The sequence below is a fragment of the Myotis myotis genome, unplaced genomic scaffold (assembly GCF_014108235.1).
Source record: "Myotis myotis isolate mMyoMyo1 unplaced genomic scaffold, mMyoMyo1.p scaffold_m19_p_45, whole genome shotgun sequence".
NCBI lineage: Eukaryota > Metazoa > Chordata > Mammalia > Chiroptera > Vespertilionidae > Myotis > Myotis myotis.
The window spans coordinates 223,233-237,913 of record NW_023416352.1 but is presented as its reverse complement, the minus strand read 5'-3'; the positions used below and the strand labels follow the sequence as shown (position 1 = coordinate 237,913).

The 14,681-nt window shown below is 57.7% G+C and overlaps 1 protein-coding gene across 1 annotated transcript; it reads left to right on the top strand.

The window, feature by feature from the left end:
• Positions 1–219: 219 nt before the first annotated feature.
• On the top strand, positions 220–10,718 carry NAPSA (napsin A aspartic peptidase). The gene is made up of 9 exons (XM_036307264.1): positions 220–348; positions 3,663–3,804; positions 3,893–4,016; positions 4,180–4,298; positions 4,589–4,788; positions 6,613–6,735; positions 7,536–7,677; positions 10,087–10,185; positions 10,413–10,718. Exons 1-9 carry the CDS (start codon positions 266–268, stop codon positions 10,650–10,652), a joined length of 1,272 nt encoding a protein of 423 aa, XP_036163157.1. The 5' UTR covers positions 220–265; the 3' UTR covers positions 10,653–10,718.
• Positions 10,719–14,681: the final 3,963 nt, after the last annotated feature.

Below are 14,681 nucleotides of genomic sequence, written 5' to 3'. Positions count from 1 at the left end.
CCCCGCCCCGCCATCGCCGCCACCGAAGTTGGGAGTGGGGCACGACAGTGACACTGGATGATGCTTCTGCAAACCCCAAAAATACTCCGCACATCCGTCCAAAACACCCCCCGCCCGCTGCTTCCTCCTGTGCCACCCCCCCCCCGCCCCCCAGGGACTCAGGCCACTTTCACCTCCAAAACCCGAGGTGGGCGGTGAGCAGGGCGGAGTCTCGGGAGAGAGAAAAGGGAGCTGGGAGGTCGGGGGCCAGCACCCGTCCCCAGAGATGTCCCTGCCGCCACCGCCCCCGGTGCTGCTGCTGCTGCTGCCACTGCTGACGGCGGGGCCCGCCGGCGCCGCGCTGATCCGGTACTGGGGACCCCCACCCACACCCCCACCCCCAAACCTGGGGCGGACTCTCCCCTCCTTCCCCTTCAAGGGACTCTCCACCCTGGCGCCCCGACTCCTGCCTGCTTCCAGGGGCTCCACCCTGCCGTGTCCTAAGACCCCACTGATTATTTTATTTTTAGAGAGACTGGAAGGGAGGGAGGGGAGGGAGAGAGAGAGAAACATCGATGTGAGAGAGACACATCCACTGGTTGCCTCCTGCAGGCGCCCTGACTGGGGCCGGGATGAACCTGCAGAACCCAGGTACCTGCCCTTGACCGGGAATGGAACCCCCGACCCCACAGTGCACAGGCCACGCCCTAACCACTGAGCAACTCTCACCAGGGCAGACTCCAGCCCTTTATTTTATTTTTTTTAATATATTTTATTGACTTTTTACAGAGAGGAAGGGAGAGGGATAGAGAGTTAGAAACATCGATGAGAGAGAAACATGGATCAGCTGCCTCCTGCACACCCCCCACTGGGGATGTGCCCGCAACCCAGGTACATGCCCTTGACAGGAATCGAACCTGGGACCCTTCAGTCCGCAGGCCGACGCTCCATCCGCTGAGCCACACCGGTTAGGACAGACACAGCCCTTTTAGTCCACGATCCTCCAGCCCCGAAACCCTTGACTGGGGACCCTCCCCTCTTCTCCCTTCATGGTCTGGGGAGCTCTGATGAGCTGGTACTGGGGTCTCCAGGCGGTGAAACACCTCCCTGCAGGGACAGGGACCCAGGTCTGGGACCTATAGACGGACACTCCCTCTGATTCGCATCTTCCAAACTGTTCGGGTCTCAGTAAGCCCAGTTTTGGGGGACCCCGACGATCCCCCGCATCCGGCCAGTGCCACCTCAATCTCGCCCTTCCTCTCCCCACCCCCGGAAACTCCGGATGGGGGGGGAGGGGTGCACTGCTCCGGGAGCCCTTCTCCCCACTTCACATTCCTGAACCTCTCAAGGACCAGGGCAGGGAGTCACCGGGATGGGGGTGGGGTGGAGGGGAGCACGGCAGTGAGGGGGGGCAGGGCTCCGGGAGTGACTGCAGGCAGGCACAAGAGCTAGCACCGCACCGAGGCTGGCTAACCTGCATGTGTTGCCTAATAGGTCACGGCCCTGATTCCCCAAGTCCGGCCGTCGGTAGAGAGTGATTCTCTGAGTGTTGTCCAGCCAACAGCACCCCGAGCCGGGGGACTGGTTAGAAACGCCACTTCGCAGCCCCCTCCCAGATCTACTCCACCAGCAGCTAAGCGCTGGGAACTTTTAAAAGTGCTTGGACTGACTTTAGAGAGAGAGGACGGGAACGGAGAGAGGAAGAGAGAGAAACATCGATGTGAGAGCAGAACAGCAATCTGCTGCCTCCTGCACCCCCCCCCCCCAACCCCCTTCCCGCGCCAGGGATCAAGCCTGCAGCCCGGGCATGTGCCCCGACCGGGAATCGAACTGGCAACGTTCTGGCGCATGGGACGATGCTCAACCAATTGAGCCACACCGGCCGGGCTCTTTAAACATCTCGCTTCTTTCTAGTGCTCTGGCCATTTTACGTTTCACACCAGGTTGTTGATATGTCTGGAATGTGTCTATAATAATAATTGATAATGCGCTAACCGGTTTGGCTCAGTGGATAGAGCGTCGGCCTGCGGACTGAAAGGTCCCGGGTTCGATTCCGGTCAAGGGCATGTACCTTGGTTGCGGGCACATCCCCAGTGGGGGGTGTGCAAGAGGCAGCTGATCGATGTTTCTCTCTCATCGATGTTTCTACCTCTCTATCTCTCTCCCTTCCTCTCTGTAAAAAATCAATAAAATATATTAAAAATAATAATAATTGATAATAATAAAAATGTAATATGCTAATTAGACTGGACGACCTTCCGATGAAGCCCGGGTCCCGGTGCCAGAGGGAAGCCGGTGCCGGCAGCCGGGGGAAGGAAGGCCTGCTCTGGCACGAATTTCGTGCACCGGGCCTCTAGTTTTAGTATAAAGAGTGAAACTGGGATTTGGTGGTTATATCCCCCCCCCCCCCCCCCCCCCCGCCAATGGTGGGAAAACAGTCTCCAATGCCATCAACTAAAGCATGTGAGGATTTTTTTAATAAAGACTGGTTTTATGGAGGGTCTTTGGAAACCTTTGTGAGTGTTATTCTATGTTCATTGGAATGGGTCTCTTACGGAAAGCTTTTGGGGTTGGCCTGTCTCGGCTGGTTCGCTCTTGTGAAGTCTCGGGGAAATGTGCCATCATGGTCTGGTCGGTGTTTGGTAGCGTTTCTGGTAATGACTGTTCCTGCCCGTAGGGCCACGGAGATGTTTGCTTTGCATCATATTCTACGAGAGGCCTGGTGCATTCATGCACCAGTGGGTTCCCTCGGCCTGGCCTGCAGGATCGGGCCGAAATCAGCTCTCTGACATCCCCCAAGGGGCTCCAGATTGCAAGAGGGCGCAGGTCAGGCCAAGGGACCCCACCAGTGCACGATCCGGCCGAGGAGGGACGCAGGAGGGCTCCAGGGCATGTCCAGCCCATCTCACTCAGTCCCAATGGGCCGGACCCCAGCAGCAAGCTAACCTACCGGTGGGACTGTCTGCCCCTGGTGGTCAGTGCACATCATAGCAAGCAGTTGAGTGGCCTTAGCATATCATTAGCATATTACGCTTTGATTGGTTAACGGGCGACCAGACAACTGTCCACTTAGCATATTAGGCTTTTATTATAGAGGATCTGGGAGAGACTGTGATAGAAGGTCTATGGCAGCGGTTCTCAACCTGTGGGTCGCGAACCCTTTGGGGGTCGAACAACCCTTTCACAGGGGTCGCCTAAGACCATCGGAAAACACACACAGTGGGTCCTTGACTTACAAGTTTAATTCGTTCCTTGACGGAGCTCGTAACTCAAATTACTCATATGTCAAATCAAAAGTGAACGAGTGAGACATGTGATGCTGGGCTGATGCTGTGGCGTTCACTGTGACGTTTGCTGCGCCAGCTAGCGGTGGGGTATCTGAAGCTGGCTCGTAACCCGAACTTTAGCTCGCAACTCAAAGCAAAAAATCGGCCGAGAGACGGCTCATGTCTCGAAAAACTCGTTAGTCGGGACACTCTTAAGTCAAGGCCCCACTGTATATAATAACGTATTGTCTTTGTGATTAATCACTAGGCTTTCATTATGTTCAATTTGTAACAGTGAAATTGGGGGTCACCACAACATGAGGAACTGTATGAAAGGGTCGCGGCATTAGGAAGGTTGAGAACCGCTGGTCTATGGGAAGGGTACCTTCCTAGCTGTCCCTATCCTCCTCCCCACAGGATCCCTCTTCGCCGAGTCTACGCCGGGAGCAGGACCCCGAACCCACTGAGGGGATGGGGGAGCCCAGAAGAGCCCCTCGGGCTGGGGGCCCCACCCCCGGGGGGCAAGTCCGCCTTTGTGCCTCTCTCCAATTACATGAACGTGAGTGTCAGCCCCCCACAGCCCCGCTCTCTGGCCCTCAAGTCAGGTTCTTCACTCACCCTCCTCCTTTTCCTTGTTTTGCCCTCAGGCCCAGTACTATGGGAAGATCGGGCTGGGGACGCCCCCCCAGAACTTCTCTGTCGTCTTTGACACTGGCTCCTCCAACCTCTGGGTCCCGTCCAGGAGATGCAGCTTCTTCAGTCTGCCCTGCTGTGAGCTTCCGTGGGGGCGGAGAATAAGGATGAGTGGGGTTCCAGGGAGAAGGGGGCTAGGCCTCAGCTTCCCAAGGGATTTGGGGGCACCCTTCTCTTCTGACACGCCATTGCAAGGGAGACTCTGCTCCCCCAGTGACAGACCCCTGCCCTCCTGACCTAGGGTTCCACCACCGCTTCGACCCCAAAGCCTCCAGCACCTTCAAGCCCAACGGGACCAAGTTCGCCATTCAGTATGGATCCGGGCAGCTAAGCGGCATCCTGAGTGAGGACAAGCTGACCGTAAGCGACCTTGACCCCAGGAAGGCTTGAAGCTGGGAGAACCCCGATGTCTAAGATGGTCTGGCTTAGGGAGGGGCTTGAGGAGGCGGAGCTTCCTGGGGAGATGGGCAGGGCTTCCCGGGTAAAGGGGTGGGGATCCTTAGGGTGGGGGGCGGGGGAGTGAAGCTCCCCAGGCTGCTGGAGTTGTTTCCCGACATTCCCCAGATTCAGGCCTTCGTTGAGGACCCCTCGGGAATATAAGGGACATGTCCTCGCAGAAATAACTCCCCCCATTTGACTCTTCCCCCTAGATTGGGGGGATCATGAATGCATCCGTGGTTTTCGGGGAGGCGCTGTGGGAGCCGAGCCTGGTCTTCGTGTTTGCCCACTTTGATGGGATATTGGGCCTCGGTTTTCCCGTTCTGGCCGTGGGAGGGGTTCGGCCGCCACTGGACACAATGGTGGACCAAGGTCTGCTGGACAAGCCTGTGTTCTCCTTCTACCTCAACAGGTAATGTGGGCGGGCCTACCTTCCCAGCGTGGCTCTTCCGCAAAATACCGACTTCTGCGCACGGGCCACGAAGTTTCAATCGCACTGTACTGCGCGCCCGCAGGTGGTATTTTGTGGAAGAGCCACACTCAAGGGGCCAAAGAGCCGCATGTGGCTCGCGAGCCGCGGCTTGCCGACCACAGGTCTAGGATGTCGTCCACCCAGCACAGCAAGTTCACATACCCCATAAGAAACACCTGACCCCATAGATAAGTCCCACTCACTACGCAACACCCAAAAATATACTCAAGAAACTCACCATCAGTTAAAAAGCTCCGTGTTTCCAACTCAGACCGGGGAAGTCCACGCCCGACCCAGTCAAATACTCAAGTTAAGAGTCCTTCTTCACCATAAAGAAAGCCCGCCCTCCATTGGAGAACACTCCAGAAGTCAGGAACTGCCCATATTTTAAAAATACATTTTTCTTGATCTCAAAGAAGGAAGAAGGAGACAGAAACATCAATGATGAGAGAGAATCATTGACTGGCTGCCTCCTGCAGGCCCCCCACTGGGGATGGAGCCTGCAACCTGGGCATGTGCCCTTGGCGGGAATTGAACCCGGGACCCTTCAGTCCGCAGGCCAACGCTCTATCCACTGAGCCACACCAGCCAGGGCAGGAAGTGCCCGTTTTAATCCAGGAAGACCCACTCACCTCTTAGGAAGCTCAGCTTTATGCTCAGACAGCCCAGGGGGTCTCCACCTTCCTGCCCAGGCCCATCTCTCACAGACAGAAAATCCTACGCCCATTCAGTGATTCTGACCTTAGCCTACTCAGCAGTCACCCACCTCTTAGTGCCAGTGGTTCTCAACCTTCTGGCCCTTTAAATACAGTTCCTCATGCTGTGACCCCCAACCATAAAATTATTTTCGTTGCTACTTCATCACTGTCATGTTGCTGCTGTGATGAATCGTCATGTAAGTATCTGATATGCAGGATGGTCTTAGGCGACCCCTGTGAAAGGGTAGTTCGACCGCCAAAGGGGTCGCGACCCACAGGTTGAGAACCGCTGCCTTAGTCGATCCTGCCCTCCCACACCTCCAGGAAGACCCGCCCCCACCCCCATCACTCTCAGCCAACTCAGGAAAGCTGTGGCCTCTGAATTGCAAGACATGGGATTCGAATAGTCTCCCCACCCACTAGGAAGCCACGCCACTCTACCACAATCACATACACCTTCAGAGTCAGGCCGGAAACCCCAATGCTCCACTTAAATCCACGCCCCCCGCCCCCCCCCCCCCAAGAACATTTGAGATCTTGCTCCCTGGCCTATGGTGTCAGTTTTAGCTCAAATAAACTCATTAAAATTTACCCCCAAAGGTTCTACCTCCCCCAGCCAAATCAGGAAGTCCCACTTCCACCTCAGGCAGCCTGCAAGACCATAAAATCCTCAACACGCCCTGGTCGGTTTGCTCAGTGGATAGAGCATCGGCCTGCAGACCAAAGGGTCGTGCGTTCTATCCCCACTAGGGGGCGTGCCGGAGGGAGGCGGCTGATCCATGATTCTCTCTCATGGATGATGTTTCTATTTCTCTATCCCTCTCCCTTCCTCTCTGAAATCAATAACAATGTATTTTTTTTTAAATCCTCGTACCAAGATATGCTACACTTCTCACTTCCAGTTCCAACACGGAGGCCCTGCCTGCACCTCACTGCACAGCTAGAGCCCAGAAACCACCCCATTATCAGAAAGTCCCTCCCTTGGCCACTCGGGGGGTGGGGGGAGGGGGGGCTGGGGGCTGGCAGGGCAAACTGTGGTGACACTGCAGCACTCTTGTCTCTGCAGGGACCCTGAAGCAGCAGAAGGAGGAGAGCTGATTCTGGGTGGTTCGGACCCAGCACACTACATCCCACCCCTCACCTACGTGCCAGTCACGGTCCCTGCCTACTGGCAGGTCCACATGGAGCGGTGAGGGACCTGCCTGCTAGGTTGGCAGGGGTGGGTGTTGGGGGTGGTGGTGCTGAGATTGCTCTCCAGTGTCCTGGCAGGAAAGGAGCTGGTGGCTGGACTCCTGGGTCTGAGGGAGGAGGGGCTGGGGGCCTGGGCCCCTGGGTCCGAGGGAGGAGGGCTGGGGGCCTGGGCTCCTGGGTCCGAGGGAGGAGGGGCTGGGGGCCTGGACCCCTGGGTCCGAGGGAGGAGGGGCTGGGGGCCTGGACCCCTGGGTCCGAGGGAGGAGGGGCTGGGGGCCTGGGCCCCTGGGTCCGAGGGAGGAGGGGCTGGGGGCCTGGGCCCCTGGGTCCGAGGGAGGAGGGGCTGGGGGCCTGGGCTCCTGGGTCCGAGGGAGGAGGGGCTGGGGGCCTGGACTCCTGGGTCTGAGGGAGGAGGGGCTGGGGGCCTGGACTCCTGGGTCTGAGGGAGGAGGGGCTGGGGCCTGGACTCCTGGGTCTGAGGGAGGAGGGCTGGGGGCCTGGACTCCTGGGTCTGAGGGAGGAGGGGCTGGGGCCTGGACTCCTGGGTCTGAGGGAGGAGGGGCTGGGGCCTGGACTCCTGGGTCTGAGGGAGGAGGGGCTGGGGCCTGGACTCCTGGGTCCGAGGGAGGAGGGCTGGGGGCCTGGGCCCCTGGGTCTGAGGGAGGAGGGGCTGGGGCCTGGACTCCTGGGTCCGAGGGAGGAGGGGCTGGGGGCCTGGGCCCCTGGGTCTGAGGGAGGAGGGCTGGGGCCTGGACTCCTCGGACACTGGCTCTAATGACTGCCCCTTCTACATCACAGTGTGACGGTGGGCACAGGGCTGACCCTTTGTGCCCAGGGCTGCCCTGCCATTCTGGACACAGGCACATCTCTCATCACGGGACCCACTGAGGAGATCCGGGCCCTGCACAGAGCTATCGGGGGATTCCCCCTGTTGGGGAAGGTGAGGACCCGGTGTCTGCTGGGGGCGGTCTGGGGAGGCTGATAGGGGTTTAATGGCAGAACCTGAGCAGGATGCTGGGGCCCACAGGTGACAACTGGGTGGCGAGGAGGCATCCCAGGGCAGAAGGCACCGGGCAGTGAGACGGGCTGGGGGAAGTGGGAGGAAGCAGGACACCGCCCACCCGTCTGCACTGACTCAGTGGAAGGGAGGAGATGATGACAGGTCTGTGCAGGACTGGATGGGAGTGAGAAGGCTAGGGGTCCCAGTGATGTCGGGGAGACATGTGGAAGAAGCTCAGGCACCACATTTAGGGGCCACCAGCCCTCAGACAGTAATCACAGCCATGGAAAGGTGAGACAGAAGGGGTCCCAGGAACATCCTGGGGGAACAACCCCCTAGAGTGAAAGTGGGGACAGGACAGGTGCAGCCAGAGGCAGGAAGGAGCGCCTGGAGGGGATAGGCTCCTGGAAGCCACACAAAGGGTGTTTCCCGCATGGAGTGGGGCTCCGTGCAACCTAAGAGCTGCCCCCACCTCCACCTCCGGCCCTGCTGTGCCCGGGTCCTTCCAGGTCTGAATTTCTGTGACTCCATCCCTGTGCTCTTTGGCGCTTCTGAGGGTGGAGAAAACTCGGTTGCTGAGTTTCAAGTGAAACGCCTAGGACGTCTGTAGGCCTGTAATGAGCTAAAGCAGGGGTCCTCAAACTTTTTAAACAGGGGGCCAGTTCACTGTCCCTCAGACCGTTGGAGGGCCGGACTATAGTTTAAAAAAAAACTATGAACAAATTCCTATGCACACTGCATATATCTTATTTTGAAGTAAAGAAACAAAACGGGAACAAATACAATATTTGTATTTGCATGTGGCCCGCGGGCCGTAGTTTGAGGACCCCTGAGCTAAAGGAACCAAGAGGTGACAGGGGTTGTGGCTGTGCGTGGCCCCGGGTGGCTGTGTGATCTTGGACAGGCCACTTAACATTCCTTGGCCTCAGTTTCCCAATCTGTAAAATGGGGTTACTAATGCCCACTTCTCTGGTGTGCTGTGAGGACTGAATCGATACATCCACGTAAGGTGCTTGGAACAATGCCTGGATGCCTGTCTGTTGATGTTATCATCAGCCCTGTTCCCATCATTTCCTGTCTTCCCAACAAGGTCATTCCCATTGGTTTTTCAGGAAGATAAACGTCTAGGGTTGTTAATAATAGTCTAATACTGTATTATTCGGACCTTGGGAGTGGCGGAAATCGAGGTACACTGGAGGGGGCACATACCCCATCAATCTAAAAGGGTAGCTTTCAGCTACGCAGCTCCAGCCAAGTGTTGCTATCCGGGGAAAGCCAGATCGCTGGTTTTTTGAAAGCCCCTGGCTTGTAAATAATAATAGCACTCACTATGTGTCAGGCATTTTCCCAAGCTAACTCACTTCTTTGTCACACAAGGTGAGTGTTATCACCGTCTCCACGTTCAGATTGGGAACTGAGCAGAGAGAGGTTCAGGAACTTGTGTAAGGTTGCACAGCAGCAGGCTCCCCAGGATACAAACTGTACTGTGCTGGCATACAGGTGGTAATGAATTTTTAAATCATTTTAGCCTGGCCCATGTGGCTCAGTGGTTGAGCAAAGACCACAGTTCCATTCCTGGTCCCAGCTAGGGCTGGATCCTCAGTAGGGGGTGTGCAGGAGGCAGCCAATCAATGATTATCTCTCCTCATTGATGTTTCTATCTCTCTCTCCCTGTCCCTCTCCTTTCCTCTCTGAATCAATACAAATATTCCTTAAAAAAGTCTTTCAAAAAACATTTTAGACCCAGTGTAAGACAAATTAAATACACCTGGGCACTCCAAAACGGGCTACCAGGGGTGTTTTTTGTTTGTTTAATGTCTTTGTTTTTTTTAATTATTGACTTTAGAGCAGCGGTTCTCAACCTGTGGGTCGCGACCGCTTTGGGGGTCGAACGACCCTTTCACAGGGGTCACCTAAGACCATCGGAATACACATATATAATTACATATTGTTTTTGTGATGAATCACTATGCTTTCATTATGTCCAATTTGTAACAATGAAATTGGGGGTCACCACAACATGAGGAACTGTATTAAAGGGTCTCGGCTTTAGGAAGGTTGAGAACCGCTGCTTTAGAGCGTGGAAGGTTGAAGGAGAGAGAGAAACATCCATGAGGGCAACATCAACTGCCTCCCGCACACCCCCTACTGGGGAATGAGCGCGCACCCCAGGCATGTGCCCTGATGGGGAATAGAACTGGTGACCTCTCGATGAATGGGCTGACGCTCAACCACTGAGCCACACCGGCTGGGTAAGGGCTGCCCGGTCACCCACGGCCCTGGGGCGCCACGGGAGGACCTGGCGCGGAGCAGGAAGCCCGCACCTCCACTCGTTCCTCTCCCCCGCAGTACATCATCGAGTGCTCGGTCATCCCCGCGCTCCCTCCCGTGTCCTTCGGCCTCGCGGGTGTCTGGTTTAACCTCACCTCCCAGGACTACGTCATCCAGGTAGGCAGCGGTCAGAACGACGTCAGGGGGACGCGGTAAGTGGGGGGCGGGGGGGGTGTCTCAGAGGGTGGAGCTGGGAGTGAGACCTCACACTCACAAGGACTGAGTAGGGGCCAGAGGGACCTGGACCGAGCCCCGGGGTAGCGGGCGGGGCGGAGCTCTGGCTCCCAGGGCAGCAGCAGGCTCGGTGGGCGTGACGCCCAGTGGCCCGGCGTGTCACCTTGCAGATCGCTCGGGGTGGCGCCCGCGTCTGCCTGCTAGGCTTCCAGGCCCTGGACGTGCCCCCGCCGAGCGGGCCCCTCTGGATCCTCGGCGATGTCTTCCTGCGCAGCTACGTGGCGGTCTTCGACCGCGGGGACGTGAAGAAAGGCGCCCGAGTCGGGCTGGCGCGCGCTCGCCCTCGCCGCGCCGGACCGCTCGGCAGTGGGTTCACGCAGGCGCAGTTCTCCCGACGACGCCCCGGTTAGACGCATGCGCACTGGGTGACAGCCGAGGTCCCGCTACTCAATAAAAAATTTGCTATTTCCATTGAACCTACCCGAGTAGCTTTTATTTAAGTGCGTAATTTTGGGGGAGAAAAACTAGTGTCTGGCTCTCTGTAGTCGAGGAAAGGAAGGATAAAGGTATCGCTCTTCTTCAGGGCTCGCACTGGTGCGGGTGTCTTATACTACGAGTCCCATGAAGCCCTGCGCCTACACTGCCTCTCGTCAAAGGCTCCCGGCATCGCGGAGCATCACGGACGTTGTAGTTCGGGCGGTGTTCACGGCCTTGGGGGCGGGCGCAGACACAACATGCGTGGGAGGCGACAGGTCGCGGCGGCAGCGACAGGTGGCAATGGGGGTCGGATGAGATCGTAAAGAGTTTCCCGATTCTTATTCTAAGGGGAGGGGATATCGTTCCCGCAGACTTCATCTCCTGTTCCTCCTCTTCCCCTCTTGGGTTCTCGGACCCCATAAAGGCGGGACATGAAGCCCCTGGGTTGGGGGCGCTGTGCTGCCCCTCCTCCGGCGATGATGTCACTCCCCCTACGCAGCCTTTTGCTGCCCAGAGCTGGGTCACCCCTCCCCCATCGCCAGCCCCGGATTCCCCCATCCCCGCCCCGCCTCGACTTGGGGTGAGTACCGAGACGGGTAGAAGGCTCAGGAAACAGGGGCGGTGAGACAGTCCAAATCCTAGTTGTGGAAGCGGGGGACTCGGGAGACGGGGACTCAGAAATTACAGCGGAGAGATTCCCCCTCAGTAGCGATCTATTTTTGGGGGGGGCGGGGGCAAGGTATTTGGAGGGTCTCGGGGACCAAGGATCGTGGGCAGAGTCCCCACATTTTCAGCTTAGTATCCGGGAGACCTTCCTTCCTGGATTTCGAACCGACAGGAATGGGGAGAAGGAACAATATCCTAGAAGTCCCCCAATTCCAGGGCTTTGGGGAACGGGGAAGGGAGAGTTAGGAAGGGACGCAGAGGATGACAGGTGGGAGTTGGGAGCGTTCCGGAATTTTGTGCCTTGAGGACCTGGGAAAGGATGGTTTGGGAAGGAGAAGGGGATGGGAAACGATCTAAAGACGCGGACAAACATGGGCCTGCCCCAACCTGATGCCAGGGGCCAAAAATCAAGTCCACTTGCACTGATCTCCTAACCGAGCCCTCATTATACCTCCAGAAGTCTCCCACTCACTCCGGCCCTGCGTGGGTGGAGAATCCGAGCTCACAAATCCCCCACATACTCCGGTGGGGCCTGCGGACAGCCATGAGGGAGTGACGGCATCCAATTTCCCAGAGCCTGATGGAGCCTGGACCACCCGGTTACTCCTGGCCCAGGCCGCCTCCCGCCTCTCATGGTCTCTATTCCAGGGTCTCCTGCCATACTCTCCCCTCTCCAGCCCCCCACCCCCACCCCAGCCCGCACCTTCTCACACACCTGACCTTTGCAAAAAACGCTGATTTGGTAACTTGATCCCCTGCCTAGCTGCTGTCAAAAGCAGAAAATAAAAGTAGCATTGGGGGGTGGGGGGAGAAGGGAAGGATAAGGGTGGATAGCTGACTAAGGTCCTTACACTGGCCCCTACCCCCAGCTCCTAGTGCCTACCAAACCCCCTGACTCGCCCAGAGCCTCATTCAACTCAAGCCCAATCCCTCACGTCAGGATTCACTGCTTTTGCCCGGGGATACACCAGAATTCGGGGCAGAGAGGAGTCGGAAGCCCCGATGGTGTCTTTTCTCTGCCCTCCTGGGTCCTGGCGGGGTCTTCAAGACTCAAGGGTATGGAATCAGGGGCAGTGGGGAGCCCAGGGTCTGCGTGGTGAGGGGAACTACCTCTCTGGTCTGCAGGACAAGCCCCACTTCTGCAACTCCCTGCAGTGACTCAGCCCGGTGTCCTGGCCAGGATGGGGGTTAGAGGGGGTGATGGGGTGGGGGTGGGGGAGCCTGAAAGAAATGCCCAGAGGTCCAGAGACAGGGGCAGAGACTGAAGGACAGCGGGACTGAGTCCCAAAGAAATGCGGGCAAAGAGAGGGGGACAGAGACTGGGGGGGGGGGGTGGTGGTGGTGAAAAGACCTGGGAGGGGGGCAATAGAGACCAGTGGATGGGGACAGCCAGGAAGAGAAAGGGCGGAAAGAGAAAAGGCAGTGGGGGAGTGCGGAGACAGAGGAGGGGGAAAAGACACGGGGAGGGAGGCCAGATAGCAAGGGTGATGGGGACAGACCCAGATGAATGGGCAGAGATCCAGAGAGTGGGAGAAGAAAGCCTGGGGTGGGGGGCAGTGTAGGACAGAGAAACACAGAGGAGGGACAGAGGCCCGGGAGGGGGGGGGGGGGGGGCGGGACAGGGGCCCAGAGAGAAAGGCAAGTCCCGGAGGAAAAGGTATAAAGACCAAGAGAAAGAGACCGGGGTTGGGAATACCGAGACACGGCGGCGGGAGAGGACACTGAGGCTTAGAAGAGGGGCAAAGACTCAGAAGGAGGGGGACACATTCAAAAAGCAATGGGGCAGCAACCCAGAGGGAGGGAGACTTAGAAGTGTGAGTGCAAAAAAAAAAAAAAAAAAGAAGTAGGAGTGCAGAGACGGGAGGCAAATATTTAAAGAAAGGGGCTCAAAAGACACGCAGAAACGGGAGCGGGGGTAGGTGGCGGGGGAGGGGGTGGGGGCGATACGAACCAGCCGCCGCACCTGCAGAAGGAGGCGGCAGGCCAGGGACCCAGCAGCGGGAGGAACCCCGCAGCCCCTGACCCGCCCCCTCCGCTCCCACAGGCACCGCCTCCTCGCGCCGCAGCCCCGCCGCAGCCGCTGGCCCCGCCCCAGCCCTGCGCCTGCGCCCTGCCACCCGCCCCCCGCTAGGACCGCCTGGGGAGCCGATTGGCCCGCTCCGGGACAGTAGCCCTAGTTCTGGCCCCGCCCTCCACTAGCCACGCCCACTCCCCATCTCTCTCCTCCCACCAGGACTCACACCTCGCCCCGCCCATTGCTCGGCCACTGTGCTTCCTTGCGCTTGGGTTTCTCCCGTCTTCCTTCCTCGGGGCTCCTTCTTCACCAGTCCTTATCCAGCCTTTAGGCCTCTTCTCTGCAGTCGGCCCGTATCTAGACCTTGTCTTCTTTCCCTCACCAGTTGGAAGTTTTCGCCCCGCCCTCTAAGTCCCTGTTGACCCTTAGGACTCTCTCCCTGTTCCAGGTCCTCGCACCCCCTTGCAGCCTGGTAGCTTTGTACTCTTTTTTAAAAAATATATATTTTTATTGATTTCAGAGAGGAAGGGAGAAGGAGAGAGAATCATTGATCAGCTGCCTTCTGCACACCCCACACTGGGGATTGAGCCTGCAACCCAGGCATGTGCCCTTGACCAGAATCGAACCTGGAACCCTTCAGTCTGCAGACCGAAGGCTCTTTGCACTGAGCCAAACTGGCTAGGGCAGCTTTGTACTCTTTACAGGTTCCTTAGCATCCCCATCTCCCGTTCTTCCCCCCATCTCCCGTTCTTTACCCTCTCTTACCCTTGCCTCGCCCCAGACTAGCCTAGTTGCTTTCAAGCCCCTTAAAGCCTCGCTCCTCCCTTAGTCTCGTCTTCCCTCAGCTCATTCAAGAGGTTATCTGCCATTCTTAGACCCCGTCCACCTTCCTCAGTCCTGACACTAATTATCCCGGTCCAGCCCCATCTAATTAGGCCAAGTTTGCAGCCCCGGCCCCGACGGGTATTCCTAGCCAGACGCTCTCGGGTTTGCAGGGCTGCTCGCTCAGCTCCTCCCCTTCTCACTGGGTTTCAGTTCCTGTAACCCCTGCCCTGTCCCCTTTCAGTCCAGCAGCCTAGCGCCATTTCTCGAGACTGTACTCTCCACTCTCCATTTCCAGCTCCCGCCTTCGTTTAGTCCCGTCCTACCCTCACTCTCCAGACCAATCAAGAAGTTTCTACTACATTTTTCCCCCCCGACCCCGCCTCTTTTTAAGATCCGCCCTTTCCAGTCCAAGCAATGTTAGGAGCCCAACCCCACAGTCTCCATCTGTCTTTCCCCA